The sequence below is a fragment of the Molossus molossus genome, unplaced genomic scaffold, assembly GCF_014108415.1.
Source record: "Molossus molossus isolate mMolMol1 unplaced genomic scaffold, mMolMol1.p scaffold_m16_p_29, whole genome shotgun sequence".
Classification (NCBI taxonomy): Eukaryota; Metazoa; Chordata; class Mammalia; order Chiroptera; family Molossidae; genus Molossus; species Molossus molossus.
Genome location: NW_023425365.1, coordinates 1,303,375 through 1,325,314, shown reverse-complemented (window position 1 = coordinate 1,325,314; position 21,940 = coordinate 1,303,375). Strand labels below are relative to the sequence as shown.

The window sequence follows — 21,940 nt, the reverse complement described above, 5'->3', positions numbered from 1 at the left end:
GAATAGAAGAAGAACTCCCCTGGGTAGAACTCCCCTGTGAAGCCATCTGGACCAGGGCTTTTGTTTGCTGAGCCTTTATTGATTACTGCTTCTATTTCCTTAGTTGTTATTGGTTTGTTCAGGTTTTCTTGCTCTTCCTGGTTGAGATTTGGAAGACCATGGGATTCTAGGAATTTGTCCATTTTGCCTAGATCATCCAATTTGTTGGCATTTATTTGGTCACAGTATTATCTAACAGTCCTTTGTATTTCTGTGGTGTCCATTATTACTTTACCTCTTTTTTTTCTGATTTTATGTACTTGAGTCCTCTCTCTTTGTTCCTTGTTGAGTCTGGCTACAGGTTCATCAATCTTTATCTTGTCAAAGAACCAGCTCTTCGTTTCATTGATCTTTTGTTTTTCATTTTTTTTGTGTGTCTCTATGTCATTTATTTCTTCTCTGGTCTTTATTATTTCCTTCCTTCCTCTTATTCTGGGTTTTTCTTTTTGTTCTCTTTCTAATTCTTTAAGTTGTAGGGTTAGATAGTTTATTAAAAAATTTTTTTTGTTTCTTGAGTTAGGCATGTAATGCTATGAACTTCCCTCTCAAGACTACTTTTACTCTGTCCCGTAGATTTTGTGTTGTTGTGTGTTCATTTTCACTTGTTTCCAGGAACTTCTTGATTTCTTTCTTGATTTCATTGGTAACTCATTCATTGTTTAATAACATGCTGTTTAACCTCCATGTGTTTGAATATTTTTGAGTGTTTTAATTGTAATTAATTTCTAATTTTATGCCATTGTGATCTGAGAAGATGCTTGATGTGATTTCAGTCTTCTTGAACTTGTAGAGACTTAGTTTGTGGTCTGTCTTTGAGAATGACCATGTGTACTTGAGAAGAATGTATATTCTGTAGCTTTGGGGTGAAATGTTTGGTAGATACCAGTTAAATCAATCTGATGTAGTGCATCATATAGGTCTGTTCTTTTGTGAATTTTTTTCTAGAAGATCTATCCAGATGTCAGTGGGGTGTTAATGTCCCCTATTTTGATTGTATTGCATCTCTCTCTTGAAGTCCTCCAGAGTTTTTAAATATATTTTGGTGCTTTTATATTGTGTGCATACATGTTTACCAGGGTTATAGCCCCTTGTTGGATTGTTCCCTTTTATATTATGTAGTGTGACCTTTGTCTCTTATTGTCTCTTTCATTCTGTGTGAGTCTTTTGTTGTGAGGTGGATCTCTCTTGACAACATATGTACAGGTCATGTTTTCTTACCCATTCAGCTAGCCTATGTCCTTTGATTGGAGCATTTAAGCCATTTACATGTAACGTTATTATTTGTTGCCATTTTTATTCTTTATTCCTGTGTTCCTGTCTCTCTGCTTCTTCTTCTTTTTACAGCAGTCCCTTTAGCTTCTCTTGTAGTGCTGGTTAGGTGGCAGTAAACTCCTTTAACCCCTTTTTTGTGTGTGAAGCTCGTTATTTCACCTTCCGTTTTGAATGATAGCCTTGCTGGATAGAGAAGTCTTGTATTAAGACCCTTGCTTTTCATTACTTTGTATACTTCATTCCACTCCCTCTGTCCTGAAGTATTTCTATTGAGAAATCATCTGAGAGTCCCTTGTAGGTAGCTTTTTGTATCTCTCTTGTCACCTTTAAGATTCTTTCTTTGTCTTTAACGTTTGTTGTTTTAATTATGATGTGTCTAGGGTTGGGTCTTTTTGGGGTCATCTTGATTGGGATTCTCTGTATTTCCTGGACTTGTGTAACTTCTTCCTTCACCAGGTTAGGGAAGTTTTCTCTCATCATTTCTTTAAACAGGTTCTCTATTCCTTTCCCCAGTTCTTCTTCTGGTACCCCTATAATGAGAATGTTGTTACATTTCATGTTGTCCGAAATCTCTCTTAATTTCTTCTTTTTCTTTAAATTTTTTTTTAATACTTGCTGCTCTAATTGGGTAGCTTTTTCTACCTTGTCTTCTGATTTGCTGATTTGGTTTTCAGCTTCTTATAATCTATTGAATCCTTCCAGGGTATTTTTTATTTCAGTTATGTCATTTTTCATTTCCTCTTGATTTTTATTCATAGCTTATACCTGTTTTTTTCATGTTGATATAGTTCCCACTGAGTTATTTATAATTCTCATTTTACTCTTTGTAATTCTAACTTAGCTGTTTGAGCACACCTTAAAACCTTTACTTTGAATTCTTTATCTGATAAACTTTTTGCCTCCATTTCATTTAGTTCCTTTTATGGTGATTCCTTCTTTTCTTTCATTTGGGTGTTGTTTCTTTGTCTCACCATTTTAGCAGTCTGGTAGTTTGGAGCCAGGTGAGGCATGTTGGGCCAGTAGGCAGGTTGGTATGTATAAGTTAAGAATGCTATGCCTCCCAGTCTTGGTGTTGTGGCCTTCTTGTGGGACCCAATGGAGTGATCTCCTTGATCTTCTGAGCTGGGTGCTCTAGGAATTACCCTTGTGTGGTTTATGTAGAGTCTCCTGTTGAATTTTGGTCTTGATTGCTGTTGTCCATTTGTAGGTGGGCTCAGCCTTCAGGGTTGTTAACTGTGTCTCAACCCCGACTGTGTCATGCTAACTGTTACATAGTGCTGACAGGACAAAACAGGACAAAACCAGACCAGACTGAAAAGAACCCCCCAAAAATATCAGCAACAACAATAGTTAAAGCTACAGACTCAACCAAATGATTAAAAGATACACACACACACACACACACACACACACACACACACACAGAATACTAAAAGGTACAAGGCCAAACAATTAGAAGACAGGAACAAAGGAATATGAAAGCAAAGAAGGGCAGGCAAAACCAGACCAAACCAAAAATAACCTGAGAAAAATATCAGCAATAACCACGATGAAACAGCCTAAAAAAAGATTAAAAGACAAACAAGAAAACACACACACAATGAAGGCAAAGAAGGCAGAGACCAGAGATAGTATAGCAAATAACAAATAAAAGGTAGAAAATAATAAGTGAAATAATAATAATTTTAGAAAATAATAATGCTAGATAAAATAAAATATAGACTAGGAAAGTAAAAAATGGAAAAGAGTCCAGCCACTGTGGCTCAGTGATTGAGTGTCAGCCTGTGCACCAAGAGGTCGCCAGTTTGATTCCCAGTAAGGACACATGCCCGGGTTGTGGGCCCAATCCCCATTGTGGGGCATGCAGGAGGCAGCCAATCGATGTTCTCTCTCATTGATGTTTCTATCTCTCTCTCCCTCCCTCCCACTCTATCTGAAGATACATGGAAAAATAGCCTCGGGTGAGGATTAAAAAAAAACTAAACACACACGCATACGCACACACAAAACAACCACTACCACAACAAAAGTACCTTGGTTCTCACTGGATTCTGCTCCGATGTTGTTGGATCTGGCCCCTGGTGTGAGTCCCTGTCCTCTTGGGCAGTTCCCTGGTGTAGGCCAGTGTGCATCACTGTCCCTGCCTGGCCCTGGGCAACCTGGCTGAAGCCCTGCAGGAGGGTCCTCAAGTAGTCTGCTGGGTTGGGCTTCCCCAGCCCAGAGGCTCAGTCTGCTTTGGGCTCACCCCTTGAATGTACTTGTTCTGGGCTGCTTTCCCTTCCCCCACGCGCTGGGCTCTGCCAGGTATCAGGTCTGGTCGGGATGACTTAAACAGATTTGTGTTGGAGGTGGTGCCTGAACCTTGCAGGAGGGACAGGCAGTTGCTTCCTCTTCTTCCAAACCCTCAGTTCTGCCTGGGTTGCTGTCACCTCCTAGTCATCACCCCAAGCAGGGAGGATAGAAAGAAAATGGAGGGAAAGAAAAAAATTGCCCTACTTGGCTCACTAATCTTCCAGCACTACTGGATCTCTGGGTGGGGCTTCCTCTGCCCAGGCTCCCACCCAGCCAGACCTTCAAATCCCCAAATCCCCAGCGCGGCCAGGCCCAGCCGCTGAGGTGCAGATTTCCGCCCCCGAGCTCTTCCATGGGTTGGGGAAAGGACGCCTCCTCTTTGCTCAAGGTGGCGAGGATTGAACCTCTTTCCTCGGGCACTCTGACTTTTCCCTGTCAAAGTCCTTTCAGTGAATCTTTCAGATTCCCTGCTGGGTGCTCCTCTCAGACCCCTCCTCAGGTCTGCAGTTCTGCTAGTGGCCCCTCCCCCAGCCCCCAATCAGGGTGAGCTTCCCAGGCTGCTATTGTGACCGAGCAGTCACTTTATTTTTTATTTATTTATTTATTTTTTATCCTCACCCCAGGATATTTTTCCACTTTTTGTACAGATAGAGTGGGAGGGAGAGAGAGGAAGGGAGAGAGAGAGAGAAACATCGACGTGAAGGGACACATCGAGTGGCTGCCACCCGCACGACCAACCAGGGCCGGGGACAAACTGCAACCGAAGTACGTGCCATTAGCGGGAACCGAACCCGGGTCTCTCCGGACCGCAGGCCGACGCTCTAACCGCTGAGCCAAACCGACCAGGGCCCGAGCAGTCACTTTAGCCTGGGATAGTGCTGAGTCCCCCCAGTGGGCAAATCACCTCTGATTCCCACTGCCTGGTGCTGTGTGGGCTCCCTTCTCTTCTCTGTTGCTCTCGTTTGGGGAGCCCTGTGTGGGGCTGAGTCCCCTGTTCCCAGGGGGCGGAGCTGTGCTGCCCACCTTCCCTGCACTGTGCACCTGTGCGCGTTGGCTCACCCACCCTTGGCCCCTGTCCCTCTCCTGCTCCCCACTCGCAGTGTTTCCAGTCAGCTATTTTCAGCTGGTTTTTCAAGTCCAATGTTCTGCAGTTTAGCTTCAAGTCCAGCCCTGTGCTAGGAGCCACAGACGGAGCTTTCGTAGGCTTCAGCCATTTGTCATCTCGCATCTACATCTTTGTACCCTAATACAAAGCCTCTGAGGTATCAGCCCTGTACAGAAACTATGCTGCTAGGCTCAGCTGCACTGGAGCCTTGGGTTTGAACTTCTAGCCGGAAGGGAGCCCATGGGTGTGGAGGAGAGAGGTGTTGGGGGTGAGCCTCCGCAGAACGCCAGGGACCCAACAGCCCAGGGAGGTGCCTCAGCCCTGGCTCCAGGTGGGAAACACAGACGTTTTCCCCATGAGAACTCAAACTTGGACCTGCACTTAAGGAAACCAAACCTGTATGACCAGCATGTTGTGGGGTGACCCAGAGCACCACAGTTCACATGGGAACTTGGCAGTGCCTGTCGCTGGAACCCAGTCCTTAGGGATCTCCGTGTCCCACAGGAAAAGTAGCCTAATGGGGAAAATGACCAAGCACATCGGAGGGGCCCAGGGCCAGTGGTGGGTCAGCAAACGGTGAAACAGAAGGATTGAAAGCAAAGGGAGAAAGAGTAGTGATGGAGTTGATGTGGGCCTAATGCCAGTCGACGAAAGGAGAAGCCTGGAGGACAGATCAAAGAGTGGACCATGCGTATAGCTAAGGGTATAGAAGGGTAGGGGACAGGAAAGTGGGTGAAAGGCACAGGGAAGCCACAAGGAAACTCAGAGTATAGTTAGAGACTTGAACAGAGAAATAACGGGAAGAGAAACAATATTTCATGAGATTTTGGTAGAGAATTCTAAGCAGTAGACCGAAAGCACAAGTCATCAGATATGGGGCCCAAGAAGGCTAAAGTGAAAATAAATTTACAGTGCACATGAAGGGTGCACCTTGAGAGCTGAGCTGGGGTGACCAGGAGGCTGTGCCACTGGACCCTACAGGACACCTGCAACAATAGGCCACCCTAGGAAGCCTAGGAGACATAGCAGCTCTACCTCATACATAGAAACAAACACAGGGAAGAAGCCAAAATGAGGAAAGAATCAGGTCCCAAATGAAAGAACAGAACAAAACTCCAGGAAAAGAAACAAAATGGAGATAAGCAATCTAACAGATGCTGAGTTCAGAACACACATTATAAGGATGCTCAGTGAACTTAGTGAGAATCTCAAGGAACTTCATTAGAACATCAAGGAACTTGGTGAGGACCTCAAGAGCATAAAAAAGGACCATTCAAAAATGAAGGATGCACTGACTGAAAGAAAGAATAATTTACAGGGAATCAATAGTACAGTAGGTAAAGCCAAGAAGCAAACTATTGATTTGGAATATAAGGAAGCAAAAAACACCCAATCAGGAAAAAGAATTTTAAAAAAATGAGGGTAGTATAAGGAGCCTTTGAGACAACTTCAAGCATACCAACATTCGCGTCATGGGGGTGCCAGAAGGAGATGAGAGAGAGCAAGAAATTGAAAACCTATTTGAAAAAAATAATGCAGAGAAACTTCCCTAACTTGGTGAAGGAAACAGACATACAAGTCCAGGAAGCACAGAGAGTCCCAAACAAGATGAACCTAAAGAGGCCCACACCAAGACACATCATCATCGAAATGCAAAAGGTTCAAAAGAGAGAATCTTAAAAGCAGCAAGAGAAAAGCAGTTAGTTACCCACAACGGAGCTCCCATAATAACCGTCAGCCAATTTCTCAAAAGAAACTTTACAGGCTAGAAAGGAGTGGCAAGAAATATTTAAAGTGATGAAAAGCAAGGACCTACAACCAAGATTACTCTATCCTGCAAAGCTATTATTTAGAATCAATGGCCATATGAAGAGTTACCCAGACAAGAAAAACCTAAAGGAGTTCATCACCACCAAACCAGTATTTACAAAAAATGTTGACGGGTCTTCTTGAAGAAGAACAAAAATATGAACAATAAAATGGCAATAAATACATATCTATCAACAATTGAATCTATAAACAAAATGAGCAAGCAGAACAGAAACATTCTCACAGATACAGAGAACTTTTGTTGGTTGCCAGATTGGAGAGGGGTTCGGGGTGTTGGGTGAAAAAAGTGAAGGGATTAAGAAGTACAAATTGGCCCTGGCCCGTTTGGCTCAGCGGTTAGAGCGTCCACCTGCGGTCCGGAGAGACCCGGGTTCGGTTCCCGCTAAGGGCACGTACCTCGGTTGCAGTTTGTCCCCGGCCCTGGTTGGTCGTGCGGGTGGCAGCCACTCAATGTGTACCTTTCACATTCATGTTTCCCTCTCTCTCTCTTCCTCTCTCCCTCCCACTCTATCTGTACAAAAATGGAAAAATATCCTCGGGTGAGGATAAAAAAAAAAAAAAAAGTACAAATTGGTTGTTAGACTGAGGAACCTCAAAGGGAAGTAGGGGAGGAAGAGATGAATCACAGAATTTATATACATATATATATTTATAATCAGTAGATACAGACAGTAGTGTGGGGAAGGCAGGAGGGGGGCTGGACGGGGAGGAGAGGGTCAAGGGGGGACAAAAGGAGGGACGTCTGTAATACATCCAACAATGCAGATAAGTTTAAAAAGAACAAATAACAAAAAAGTTTAGAAGTTCAAAAAATATATATATACATATATATATATATATATATATATATATATATTAGTCATTGTAATTGAACAAATGTGATGTTTCCATAGCAACAGACCAGGCTCAGCAGGGTGGGGGCAGGGTTAGAAAGGCATGGGGATTGTTGGCGGTGGGGCAGCCAGGGGACATCCTCCGTGAAGATGATCTTTCGGTGGAGACTTGCCCCTTGAGAAATAGCAAAGATCCAAGGCAAGGTGTTCTCAGCTGACTGCGTGAGGGGCAAGCTGGGCGTTTTAGGAAGAGCATTGACCCTGCCTTCCAGTGGGGGAGTGTATGGGAAGGGTAGAGAAGGTTCCAGAAGCGTGATACCGTTACGTGTCTTCCTACTTTCTCCCTGAAGTCTGTTTTACTCGCCTCCCTAGGAGCTATGAATTTAGGAAGTTAGCATGAGACCGACCTGTAGTTTCATACTTGCCGGACATCCAGGAGGACGTGAAGGAGGCCGGTCCAAGGCCTGCCTGTGGATGGCGTGCTGTCCACGGAGATCCTGGCCTGTCCGTGCCCAGCTGGGCAGGTCTGGAGGCCATGGCACTCGGAGCCTCCCGGGTCAGGGTTCCCCCCGGTGTGGTTTCTGGTCTACTTTACGTCATTTCCGGGCATCCATTCCCATGTGTCCATTCCCGGGCGTCCATTCCCATGTGTCCATTCCCGGGTGTCCATTCCTACGCGTCCACTCCCGGGCGTCCATTCTCCAGGTTAGTTCTCCAGGTTAGTTCTCCTGGTTAGTTCTCCTGGTTAGTTCTCTAGATTGTCCTTGGTCGCCTGTGAACTGAGGAAGGTGTCGCGTCAAGGTGAGTGTCCATGTAGTTGAGGGGATCTTTGTAAATGAGGCGCCTTGGGCTTGGAAGAAATCAGTGGTTGCCTTACCCAGGGGTCCTAGGGAAACTGAGGATGGTGTTGGCCCTCTGGGAAGGATGCTTCAACAGAGTGCCCCCCTTTGCTTGACACCCCTGTCCTCAGGGAGCACTGCCTAACCCCAGGAGCACATTGATACTGTGCAACCTTCACCTCTCTGTGGCTCCAGATGTTTGCGTAAAAGGGAGACGCCATCCCACTACGAGTCACTCCGCCCCCCCCCCCCCGTACCCTAGCAACCACCGATCTGTTTCTGTCTCTGTGGATTGGCCTGTGGCCTGTTTCGGACATTTCACGTGAACGCAAACAACAGTGCGTTTGTGACTAGATCAGTGGTGTGAGGTGCTAATTCCAGCAGGTGTGGGTGGCGTGAGGTTTTCAGTCCTCAGCAGCTACTGCTGCCTTTCCCCTCACCCCAGGACATTTTTGCAGAGAGGGAGGAAGAGAGAGAGAGACACATCGATGTGAGAGACACGTCGACTGGCTGCCACCCACACGACCCCAGCTGGGGCCAGGGACAAACTGCAACCAAGGTACGTGCCCTTGGGGGAACCGAACCCGGGTCTCTCTGGTCCACAGGCCGATGCATTAACCGCTGAGCCAAACCGGCCCGGGCAGCTCCTACTTCTGTAAGGGAAGTACACCCTCTCGGCATGAGCCTGGTCTGACGTTGAGTGGGGTGACCCCACACGGGCGCTGCCCAAGCAGAGGGGGGGCAGGCAGTTCATGCCCGGCTCTGCGTTTCTGGACTCGGAGAGCCTAGGTCTGAACAGCGTCAGCGTGTCCACGAAGGGTGTGGAGGAACGGGGGGCACCAAAGAGAATTCCACGTTTCCATACCCATTGGGCACGAAAAGGATATTCTTGCAAAGTAGAGGCTGAGGGTCTGTGGACGGTAATTGGACAGGCCCACTTTCTCCCCAGGCTTCCTTCTAGTTGTGGAAAAGGGACATTCTCCAGCCCCGGCCAGTGGGGCTCAGCACGTAGAGCGTCAGCCGCTGACCTGAGTCACCGGTTCAGTCCCAGTCAAGGGCGTGTACCTTGGCTGTGGTTTGTCCTTGGCCCTGGTCGGGTCAATGTGTCTCGCTCATGTTGATGTTTCTCTCTCTCTCCCCCACTCTATCTGATGATAAATAGAAAAATTTCCTTGGGTGAGGATTTTAAAAAGTGATAATAATAAAAGGAACATTCTCCTTAACTTTCCTCTCTGACCACTCCCCTCCCTGGCCTCCCTTTCTAGAGAAATGTCTCTTCCATGTTGAAGAAGAATCCTTCTATATGTTTCAAGATGCTTCACTGATCAGTGGCGATGTCCCGAGTTGATGTATACGAACGCCCTAGACATGGAGGGAGGTGGAGGCAGAAGGGCGCTGGCCCAGACCCCCAGGGACAAGATGACAGTCGGCAGAGCTCCCTGTGTCCTGGCCCTCAGAACCCTGGTCTGGGACACACAGACCTGGTGCCATCTTCACCCAAAGCGTCACACGTACTGCAGGGCGGCCGAGGTCTGCAGTGTGCGCGTGACAGTTATAAACTGAACGTGACGCCAGTGGAGGAGGGATCGCGGTGCTTCAGTGTGCCGGGCGCTGTGAGACCAGCGTGCAGACCACTGCACATTCCCTGGTGTGCACTCGGTGTCGTGTGTTAGAGCAGCGTGCAGACCACTGCACATTCCCTGGTGTGCACCCGGTGTCGTGTGTTAGAGCAGCGTGCGGACCACTGCACATTCCCTGGTGTGCACCCGGTGTCGTGTGTTAGAGCAGCGTGCAGACCACTGCACATTCCCTGGTGTGCACTCGGTGTCGTGTGTTAGAGCAGCGTGCAGACCACTGCACATTCCCTGGTGTGCACCTGGTGTCGTGTGTTAGAGCAGCGTGCGGACCACTGCACATTCCCTGGTGTGCACTCGGTGTCGTGTGTTAGAGCAGCGTGCAGACCACTGCACATTCCCTGGTGTGCACTCGGTGTCATGTGCGAGACCAGCGTGCGGACCACTGCACATTCCCTGGTGTGCACTCGGTGTCGTGTGTTAGAGCAGCGTGCAGACCACTGCACATTCCCTGGTGTGCACCCGGTGTCGTGTGTTAGAGCAGCGTGCAGACCACTGCACATTCCCTGGTGTGCACTCGGTGTCGTGTGTTAGAGCAGCGTGCAGACCACTGCACATTCCCTGGTGTGCACCCGGTGTCGTGTGTTAGAGCAGCGTGCAGACCACTGCACATTCCCTGGTGTGCACCCGGTGTCGTGTGTTAGAGCAGCATGCAGACCACTGCACATTCCCTGATGTGCACTCGGTGTCGTGTGCGAGACCAGCGTGCGGACCACTGCACATTCCCTGGTGTGCACTCAGTGTCGTGAAGACCTAGTGAAGCATTTGAATGTGGAGTTGCTCTGAAAGTACTGTATGTGGCCTGTGAGGAAGGTGGGCTCTGGCCAGAACCCGAGGAATCATGTGTTCACTGTACCCCGGGCAGCCCAGACGGTATCTGAGCAAAGGCTTCCGACAGTCAGATGGGAGTTGATTCTGTGATCTGAGGCACAGGGTCCGGTGCAGGAAATCAGGAGCGTAGGTCTTCCCAGAGGAGCTGGTGCAGCCGAGTTACGATCAGCAGAATTGTCACCCTGCATGATACAGAACATCTCGGGGGTGTCGTTGACATTTCAGGCCCTTTCAGCTTTTGTCATCCACACGCACTCTCTTCGACAGCTTCACCCAGTGCATTGAGAAAAGGGAATCAAGGTAGAACCTGATGATATTATTTCTTAACAATAATGATCATAAACAATCGTGGGAATTAGTAACACCTCTCCAGACAGATATCTATCCAATCTCCCTTGTGAAGGAAAACTGACCCTTTATCTTGAAAACCACAGCCTCCCACCCCTTCAGCAACCTCCAACCACCTAACGTGGAGAGGGGGCCATCACCTATCCTGTAAAACTCACCCCAGGGTCTGCTGGAAATCCTGTAATTTCCCATCCAGTTAAATCGGTAATGACAGAGAGTGTCGTCTTTCAGTCTTTCAAATTTATTTATATATTTTTAATCCTCACCCAAGGATATTTTCCCATTTAATCATCAGACAGAGTGGGAGGGAAAGAGAGGGAGAGAGAGAGAAACATCGATGTGAGAGATGGATCGACTGACCGCCTCCCGCACACCCGACCAGGGCTGGGGATGAATCACAACTGGTACGTGCCCTTGCCCGGAATCGAACCACCTGTGGCTCATTGGTCCACCGGCCGACGCTCTAACCACTGAGCCAAACTGGCAAGGGCTCAACTTAATTTTTTTAAAGGATTAGTGACCAACCAGAAATCAAGCCAAAAGATTCGGAATATGAAATGTGAGTGCATTTTATAATCATTTTCAGATGAAGCTGTTATCTCAGTTTTATCTGATGTGAGTTCATCTTCTTGATGATTGATTGTCTTGTCTATCTAGCCTTGTTTTTTGTTTTTTTTAATGGTATGAAATTTTAGCCTACGTGTGTGGTTTTTTGTGTTTTTTTTTATCCTCACCCGAGGACACTTTTTCATTCTTTGTTCAGATAGAGCAGGAGGGAGAGAGAGAGAGAGAAACATCGACGTGAAGGGACACATCGAGTGGCTGCCACCCGCACAACCAACCAGGGCCGGGGACAAACTGCAACCGAGGTACATGCCCTTAGCGGGAACCGAACCCGGGTCTCTCCGGACCGCAGGCCAACGCTCTAACCGCTGAGCCAAACCGGCCAGGGCTGTGTTGTTTTTTTTAATCTTGACCTGAGAATATGTTTTCATTGATTTTAGAGAGAGGAAGGGAGAGAAAAAGAGAGAAACATGTGAGAGAGAAACATCGATCAGTTACCTCCTGTGCATGCCCCGACCAGGGAATGAACCCACACCTAGGTATGTGCCCTGACTGGGAAGTGAACCTGTGAACCTTCAGTGGATGGGATGACGCTCCAGCCACTGAGCAACCCGGCCAGGGCTACATGTGTGTTTATCTCAGGAGAGAATAATCCCCAGTGCTGACCTACATCACAAAGGCACACACACACACACACACACACGTACTACACACCCCACATACCATGCACATGTACTACACACCCCACATACCACGCACACATGTATTACACACCCCCACATACCACACACACATACTACACGCCCCCACATACCACACACACACACACACACACACAGTACATGCCCCCACAGACCCTCCCCCGCTGTCTCACTTCCTCTTGTTCCCGTGGCCTGTGCTGCCGCTGGGCCCCCGGTGCACGCCCAGCCCTGGGCGGGTGTTCCAGCCTCTGACCAGGCGCAGGGGACGGAGCCGTGGCGACGCTTGGCCTGGTGCTGCTGCTTCCGCGAGGCCGGCAGTGCGCTGGAGGCCGTCTCTTTGGGGTGGCAGGAGGGAGGATGGGCTGCGCGTGAACTGACCACAGCGTAGTGGGACGAGAGCAGATTTAGACCTTGAAGGGAGAAGTACAGCGCCCCTTGTTATTTGTGGGATCCATATTACAGTCCACCTGCTGCCTCAAATGCACGTGTACCCAAGTGTACACTCACGCTTCTCTGTGGTGACCCGCAGACACGCCGGGCGCGGAAGGCTGGCCCTGGCGAGGCCCACTTCCCGCGAGGTTGGAGGGGGCACTGCCAGTGCCCACCGCGAGCAGGTGTCTCCCCGGCCTGTGGGCGGTGTTGCTGATTTCGCTGTTTAAAGTGCCCACGATGACGGTGCTGCGTGGTCTGTGTTCCCGCGTGGAAAGGGGACGCGCCTCGTGTAGAAGGGGTGTGAGCTGCAAGCCTCCTTCGGCAGGAGCTCCTGCTGCCGGCCATGAGCCCAGCACTGGTGGGCCAACCATATGTATGTATTATGTATTTTTTAAATTGTTTTTCCTTTATTGATTTTAGAGAGAGAGGAAGGGAGAGGGAGAGAGATAGAAACATCGATGAGAAAGTACGACTGGCCGCCCCCTGCATGCCCCCCTACTGGGATCAGGCCCACAACCCGTTCATGGTCCCTGACTGGGAATCGAACCGGCGACCCCTTGGTGCAGGGTCGACGCTCAGCCCCTGAGCCACACCGGGCGGGCTCCACAATATGTACTTAGCGTGGGGCCCTCAGGCAGGAGCTCCCTGGAAGCATAGCTGTGTTGACTGGTGGAGGGACGTGCTGTGCCAAGGCCCCGTCCCAGCAGGGTGCTCTGGGCCACATTGCGGACCCGTCACCACGCTGGCACTCCCGCGAGGACCGGCGGCCCCTCCCCCAGCCCTCACTGAGGTTGGCTCTTCTGTGACCCCTCCCGCAGGGTACTTCCTGAGCTTCCTGGAGCCGGTGAACAACATCACCATCGTGCAAGGCCAGACCGCCGTTCTGCACTGCAAGGTGGCCGGCAGCCCGCCGCCCAGCGTGCGGTGGCTGAAGAACGACGCCCCGGTGGTGCAGGAGCCCCGGCGCGTCATCGTCCGGAAGACGGAGTACGGCTCTCGGCTGCGCATCCAGGAGCTGGACACGACGGACACCGGCTACTACCAGTGCGTGGCCACCAACGGGGTGAAGACCATCACCGCCACCGGCGTCCTGTTCGTGCGGCTGGGTGAGTGGGGCCGCCTGGGCTTGGTTTGCGGCTGGGGCCTCACAGCCTCCACGTGGGAGTCATTGGCAGTGTGAGCTGAGCGCACACCGGGGGGAGGAAATGTGTAAAGGCTCCCCAGGGCCATTCCCACTGTCCCGAGGCCGCGCCCGCCCTCTCCCTCTCGCAGGGAGAAGAACCGGTGGGCCTGCTGGTGCAGAGCACAGGCCCAGACGCAGAGGGGCTGCCTGGCCGAGCGGGCAGGTCGCAGGTCACAGTCACCCTGCGGGGCGCTGCCCCACAGCCTGAGCCCCCACAGACCCCTGGCCCTGCGGAGAGGTGGGTGGGAGTCAGCCCTGTGCTTTCTGCCTGTTAAGTGGCCAGAGGAGAGTGTCCCCTTTGTTCTGGTTCTGAGAAGTCCCTGGAGGCCCAGCCTGTCACACAGACCGCCGGCCACTCTGTCACCAACCAGGAAAACAGGTTTTGCAAATCAAGATTAGATGACGAAGAGAGAAAGAGAAAAGAAAGACAGTAAGCCCTGACTGTTTTAGCTCAGCGGTTGGAGCGTCGGCCTGCGGACCAGAGAGTCCCAGGTTCAGTTCCCACTAAGGGCATGTACCTCGGTTACAGTTTGTCCCCGGCCCTGGTGGATGTTGCATGGGTGGCAGCCAGTTGATGTGTCTCTCTCACATCGACGTTTCTCTCTCAGTCTCTTCCTCCCTCTCTCTCTGACGATAAATGCAAAAATGTCCTTGCGTGAGGGTGAAAGAACAAAAGAAAGAAAAAAGAAAGTAAAACCTCCAAAAATATGTCCAAAAGCCCTGGCCAGCGTGGCTTAGTGGTTAGAGTGTCCACCTGCACATGGAAAGGTTGCAGGTTTGACTCCCGGTCAAGGCCACCTACCTGGGTTTCGAGTTTGATCCCCAGCCCCAGTTGGGGTCGTGCGGGAGGCAACCGGTTGATGTGTCTCTCTCTGATGGATGTTTCTCTCTCTCAAACAAAATATGTCCAAATGTTTCTGCATGAAGAGAAAGTGCCCTCCACGCATGTGGGATCCGGGTCCCTGGTACAACACCCTGGGTGGCGGCGGAGCCTGGGGGCAGCTCACCAAGGAGAGCTGGGGCCACCCTCACTGTCGGGTTGCAGGGAAGTTTGATTCCACATCGTGAAGTATTAATAACATGTCTTTTCTTCTTTTTAGGTCCAACACACAGCCCAAATCATAATTTTCCGTAAGTATCTGTTCCCCCAGACTGTCCCTCGTCCTCTGAGGGTTTCCGTTGTGTAGGAACCCAGGTTTCAGATCCAGCAAGCACCTGTTTTTGCTGAATTTGCTGGACGCTGGCTGGACCTCCACAGGATGGCCGTGCGTGTGCTGTGGGCTGGAGAAGTTATACTTCCAGTTAGTCTTAGGAAACGTCATAAAAACAAACATTGCTGGTTCTTTTCATCTCCTGAGACTGTCCAGCCTCTGGAAGAAGTCAGCACAGGGTCAGGCTGCTGGGGACAGCAGGACCTGGTGTCACACGTTTGGGACCTGAGAGGCAGCTCTTCCTGAAATCCCAGCAGCACCACAGCCAGAGGCGGGGTCTCAGGCCCACGCAGCCAGGAGACCAGGCTCAGAGCCTGGCTCAGGGTCTCCACGGAGCTGCGAGCTGGCCTCTGGCTCCCGGTCGTGCCTTCCCCCACGCCGTCCACCTGGGACGGTTTCCCTCTGGGCCTCACGCCTTCTCGTCGGGTGCTGAGAATTACCTTTGGTGCTGTGCTGAGGTTGTGGGGGCGGGGATGCCTCGTTGCCTACCCAGACTGGCAGAGCTGCAGCCACCTCCACCACCCTGCAGTGCAGGCTCCGTGGGGCCCCCGTGCCACCGGGCACGCTTGGGGGCCGGACTCAGCGCGCGGCAGGCACCTCATGCACAGGGTGGGCTTGGGGACCAGTCTGTGTGTTCAGGGTCATGTGGAAGCATTTCTTCTTCACTGTCTAATTCACGCAGGTGATGAAGGAAGAATTTGTGTAGAGGGAACATCTGTGAGGCTTTAGAAAAGGTTATTGCACACGGATTGTTCTTTATAGCATGTAATTTATATAAATATATAACACATACAGACTGTTACAGAGTATACAAATATTGTAACATAGAATTACTATAATGTAATTTGTTATATACATATATAACTATTCTTACATACTTAATTTTTCTTTTTTCTTTTTAGAGAGAGAGGAAGGGAGAGGGAGAGAGACATAGAAACATCGATGAGAGAGAACATCGATGGGCCGCCTCCTGCACTCCCCCTACTGGGGATCAGGCCCACAACCTGGGCATGTGTCCTAAACAGGAATCAAACTGGTGACCTCTTGGTGCAGGGTTGATGCTCAACCACTGGGCACACCGGCTGGACAACCTTTATAATTTTAAATACATTTGTTTGAAAATTAAAAATGACTAATGTAAATTACTCTTTGAGATGTTAGTATGACACAGAGTTAAAACGTACACCCCTCCCCACCCCGCCCCAGCAGCCACTGCTCGGCGTTTTCGACCGTGGACTGGTTACACGTGTTAGAACTTCCCAGCAGTGAGAGCCTGCAGCACGCAGCCTCTTCAGCCTGGCTCCTGTGCTTGGCTTGCCTTTGAGAGTCACCCTATTGCACGTGTGTTTTTGTGGCTGACAGTGTTCCACGGAGAACTGCTGGTCGCTGCATCCGTTCTCCTGTCGGTGGGCTCCTGAGTGGACGATGCTTTTCCCTGTTAGGAATAAATGGTGATGGGTTTCTCTCTCTTGCAGGTGTTTTGTGGATGTATGTTTTCATTTCTGCTGGGTGAATACCTAGGAGTAGGATTGCTGACTTATAGGCTCCGTGTGTGCTGAGTTTTGTAAGCAATGCCAGACCTTCTGGGGGGGCCCTTTGCACTGCCGCCGGCAGGTGGGGCGTTCTGGGCGCTGCGTGAGCTCCTGGGTTTGGTCTGGGTCGTCTGGTTACCCTGAGCCATTCTGGTGTGTTCATGGAATACTTGAGATCTCTGCACTTCATTGTACGTTTTAACTCTTTTGGTCATACTGACATCTCAAAAAAGTAGTTTTTACTAGTCATTTTAAATTTTCAAACAAATGCACTTAAAATCATAAGGTTTCCTTTGAATGCCATTTTGGCTACGTCTCCCCACCCCGCCCAGGGACAGAGGCTTTTATTCTCATGTTTTGTTGCATTATCGGTGAGTTTGGGGTATATTTTACTTTTTATAATTTGTGAAGGTTTTCCTTGGGACCCATTCGATACGTTGCGTTTTTGTGACCAGGTCCCGTTGTCTCAACAGCATGTTTCGGGCAGAGGTTAGGGTCTCCCAGTCGGGAGTTTGTGTCCGTGCACGCCCACTGCGTGAGTCAGTGGCACTTGATCGTCTGTGCCCGCGGGGGGCGAAGGGTCGCTGTTTGCACTGAGAGACCGTCTTACGTGAGCGTCCGTGTCTCCCTGTCCGGTGGCGAGTCCTCCCGTGATGGCGACCTGCACGGGAGAGGCAGGTGTGTACCTGCCGCTGCCACCGGGGGCCTAGGAATCCGTGACCCCTCCCGCGGCAGAGCACCCCCACGCCTTCTAGCAGGTGCTGTGCTCAGAGCCTCACGTTTTGCCAATGTCTTGGGTGTCCAGTAGTGATGTTCAGAATGTTACGTGAGATCCGGTCAGTACATAGTGAAGTTGGAACTATTTTTGGGGTGTACTGGCCGCAGAATTTCCTGTTCGTGTACAGGTTACCCTCCTTGTTTGAGGAGATCATACCTGCAAGTTCTTACTCATGAAAAATTTCTTTCTTTCTTTTTTTTTTTTTTTTTTATCCTCACCCGAGGATATTTTTCCATTTTTTGTACAGATAGAGTGGGAGGGAGAGAGAGGGAAACATCGATGTGAAAGGAACACATCGAGTGGCTGCCACCCGCACAACCAACCAGGGCCGGGGACAAACTGCAACCAAAGTACGTGCCCGTAGCGGGAACCGAACCCGGGTCTCTCAGGACCGCAGGCCGACGCTCTAACCGCTGAGCCAAACTGGCCAGGGCTGAAAAATTTCTTTGTAATTTACTCGGGGTGTTCTCACGGTCGCTTATGGACCTGTGCAGAGCAGTCACCCATAGTACACGGTTCCGGATGAGGGGTGCCTTCTCGTCTGAGCTCTCGTCCTGCAAACCAGTGTCCTTTTCGAGGTCTGTTTACATTTTATGGCTTTTCTTGGGGACTGTGCTGTGGCCCGCGTCACGGTGCCTGCCCCTGGAGGAAGCGGGTGGGACGGGTGTCCGTCGGGCAGGAGTGTCAGCGCTGCAGGCCCTGTGCTCAGTGTGGTGACACACGGACAGAAGGGCCCGTGGAGCGAGGGGATGTGGCAGTCGGTGGGTGACCGCGTCAGGACCAGGTCAGTAAATGCTGCTTTCCCAGGAGGACCAATGGCTCAGCATTTGCTAATTCAGTGTTCACAGCGATTGTATAGAAAATAACTACCACAAGTAACCAGAACGGACTGTATTTCATTCCTGTTTCATGAGGATGCTTGCCTTTTCCCTACTGATCTGCGAGAGTTTTAAAATATATTTTAGATAGTGTTTACAGAGCTCGGCTCCATCCGGAACTGATCTCATGCATGTGTGAGCTAGGGTTCTGTATTATTTCTCCATATCAGTGGCCTCCTGTGTCATCGATGACTTTACAGTGGCCTCTGCCCTGTGTGGCCTTTCCAGCTACACGGATCTGTTTCTGGGCTCTCTGTTGGCATCTTGCTACGTAGCGTATACAGAAACGGTCCCCGCTGCGCATTCCGCTGCTTCTGCCCCGTTCTCTGTTTGAAGCCGCGGTCCCAGGCAGCGCCACCTTGGGACTGCCTCAGGGCCTTTAAGGAGGTCACTCAATTAAAGAGGAGGTCCTGAGGGGGGCCCTGGTCTCTGCCTGTGCCACGGGAGGACACAGCAGGACGGTGGCCGTCTGAGAGCCAGGGCCGTCTCAGCTCCCGTTCGCTGTCTGCGTCCCCCGTCGCTGCGGCCCGTGGAGGCTGCCGGCTGGCGAGCGCATCCACTGTCAGGCGTCATCTTTCTGAATCATCTTGACCGTTGCCTTTTGCCTTCCAGACTAGTCTCACCAGTTTCCATTTTCACTGGAGTTGCGTCAAAGTTCGATTTTCACATTGATTTTTTTTTATCCTCACCCGAGGACATTTTTTTTTTTTTGCATTTATCTTCAGATAGAGTGGGATGGGGGAGGGGGAAAGAGAGAGAGAAACATCGACGTGAAAGGGACACCTCGAGTGGCTGCCACCCACACAACCCCAACCGGGGCCGGGGACAAACTGCAACCAAGGTACGTGCCCTTATGGAAACCGAACCCGGACTCTGGTCCTCAGGCCGACGCTCTAACCGCTGAGCCAAACCGGCCAGGGCTGCACATTGACTTTTACAGGGACAGGGTGATGGTAGGGCTCCCGCTTCTCAGTAACGTTTCAGTTGCAGACTGAGCTCCGCTGGGAGCTGCCCCTCCGGCGGCGGCACTGCCCTGCGGACTCCGCGCTGGCAGGTGGCTGCTGGCTCCATCGCGCGTGGCCTGGGGCACAGCTCGCTGGGGTCATCCCTCTGCGCTCTGATGGTTTCCCTCCCCGTGGACTGTGGCTGTGTTTCAGTGGACAGACCTCCACCTCCGTGATGATGTCTCTGGAGGTTACGCCAAACGAAGACAGGGAAACTCAGCCGACGTAAAACAGAATCCCTCCCAAGTTGTTTCTGTCTCTGGACTAGCACAGCTGACCCTGTGCTGGGACTCCTGTCCCAGGCCGTTTCCCGAGACACGCACAGCAGCGAGAGGCTGTTCGCTGCGGGTCCAGAGGTGTGCCCGCACCTGCGGTGGACGGTGAGCTGATACCCAGGCCTCGGCGGGTCCTGTGAGCAGCGCCTCGGCCCAGGACACGCTGCTGCTGGCTCAGACCCCAACAGGAGTGGCCACGGTGACTTGGCTGCTGCAGCTCGTCACCCCTTCCCCGTGCTCCCCTCGCCATCCACACCCGTGGGCGCCAGAGTGTGAAGGACATGAGTGTGTGCGGAGGGAGGTGGGGGATGAGAATCCTCAAGGTCAAGGGAGTTGCTACCAGTAAACGTTGTTTCTTCTTCCACCCACGCGTGGGTAGGGTGAGGAGGTGCGTCTTTGGAGAACAATGGCTTTAAGAACAGTCTGTTTCCCCACAAATGCAGGTTCAGAGATAGGGTTATGGCTCACCGGGTAGGGTGTCGGTAGTCCAAGGGGATTCGGACCAGGCGGTGTGTCCCCTGTTTCATGCATGGGTGTCTTCTTTATCTGCTCTCCAAAGAGGGTACATGTTCACGCTTGTCACCCCCTACATACACTGCTGGGGTGGCCTGGTGGAGGGGGTGGGTTTCAGGGTGCAGGCCGGTGCTCCCCGAAGCTCGAGCATCAGGCTTCCCTGTCGCCTGTGGCATTGCCTGGGTCACCTCGTGGCCACAGGTGTGCGCACCTGTAATGTGCTTCAGCAGGTGACCCCTGAGGGCGCGCGCTGTGCTCAGGAGAGTGCAGCTCTGAATTACCGGCTCCTGCGAAACCACCGTCCCTGGGCTGGGTCCTGAGCCCTCTCCTTTGGTTTTATAAACTGGGTAATTCCAAGGCCACAGCCGTTCTCCACCCCTGTGCCGATGCTGGGCTCCCCGTTCGGGTCCGAGGGGTCGCCCCACGTCCAGGCCCCCAGTGCAGCCGCCCAGTGGTGTCTCGATGCGGATTCAAAGGTACTTTGCCCGTCTGAACAGAACTTAGCCATCACCTTACACCCTTCCGTGGCTGTTTTCGGGGAATTGTCATAAATCTAGTTCCACCTTGATCCTAATGACAGGAAAATAGAACTAGATACTAAAAAAACAAAAACGAAACAGGACGGCGGAGAGGCCAAGCCGCCCTCCTGGGGGAGCTCAGATGCGGGCCGACGGCAGCACTTGACGGGCAGGCCCCGAAACCAGCAGCCTTGTCGAGATGGGAGGAGAGAAGTGGGTCTTTTCTCACTATGACTTGTTTGTTTGTTTGTTTTTCTTTACTGATTTCAGAGAGTGAGAGGGAGAGAGAAACATCGATGAGAGAACATCCACGGGCCGCCTCCTGCACGCCCCCCACTGGGGATGGGCCCACAACCTGGGCATGTGCCCTGACTGGGAATCAAACTGGGACCTCTTGGTGCAGGGTTGCTGCTCAACCACTGAGCCACACCGGCTGGGCTCACTATGACTTTTAATACGTTTTGATTTCTGGGAAATGTCACAATTTTCTTTCAATGCCATGCTACAGACCTTGAATAAAAGATAGAAACTGTATCATTTCAAGGTGTGATGCAGCCAATCACCGGTCAGCAATGAGAGAAGACACCCTCAGTCCTTAATTCAGGCCATGAGTGCCACACGTGGAGGGGCGTGCTCTGTAGCCGTGATGTCCGCAGTGGCGTTTGTCATGCCGTCACACTTCCCGCCCCCACTGGATCTGTGGCATGCATCTGAGCCCTATCGTGCATGGATGGGAACTTTCTACAGACCTCCAAAGTCACCCAAGGAAACACTAGCCTCCAAGGTTTACCTAAGAGGGACCAGTCCCCCAAGCACGGTGGAAGAGAATAGCATTTACGACCCAGTGGACTGGTCACGCCAGAGACACTATTTCTCTGCCTCTGGGTGCCTTGTGTGACCCTGGCCTTAGAGATGGCCATGGCAAAAGCCAATGTTTCTGATAGGTTCAGCGGACTGGATTTTTATCACGCGAGTGTTGGTGTTAGTTGTGTTCAATTGGGTCAGGTGGGTGTTTTTGACATGTTCAATCTGACATGGATATAATTGGAAGCTGGGAGTATTTCATCGTGGGAGTGGAGAGAAATCAATGTAAAGGCTGGTGTTTGATATTCAGGGAAATCATTTATTTGTTCAGCAAATTTACATCGAAGGCCAGCTCTGTGCTGGTCCCTGTTCAAGGTGTTGCAGGTACAGTGACCAGTGAATCAGACAAAAACTAGAAGTGCCGTGGTCTTCTTATGTGCCCTCAGGATGCTTCTTTCAAAAAATGTGATAGTTGGGCCCGGCCGGTGTGGCTCAGTGGCTGAGCGTTGACCCATGCACCAAGA

General features: G+C 51.0%; 1 protein-coding gene across 1 annotated transcript in view; it reads left to right on the top strand.

Annotated features, from left to right (window-relative positions):
- ROR2 (receptor tyrosine kinase like orphan receptor 2) overlaps positions 1–21,940 on the top strand; it is a 202,509-nt gene that overhangs the window by 164,075 nt on the left and 16,494 nt on the right. The window contains exons 3-4 of the mRNA XM_036278511.1: positions 13,539–13,826; positions 15,004–15,034. Of these exons, the coding sequence (XP_036134404.1) occupies positions 13,539–13,826; positions 15,004–15,034 (319 nt within the window). The remainder of the gene's footprint in view (positions 1–13,538; positions 13,827–15,003; positions 15,035–21,940) is intronic.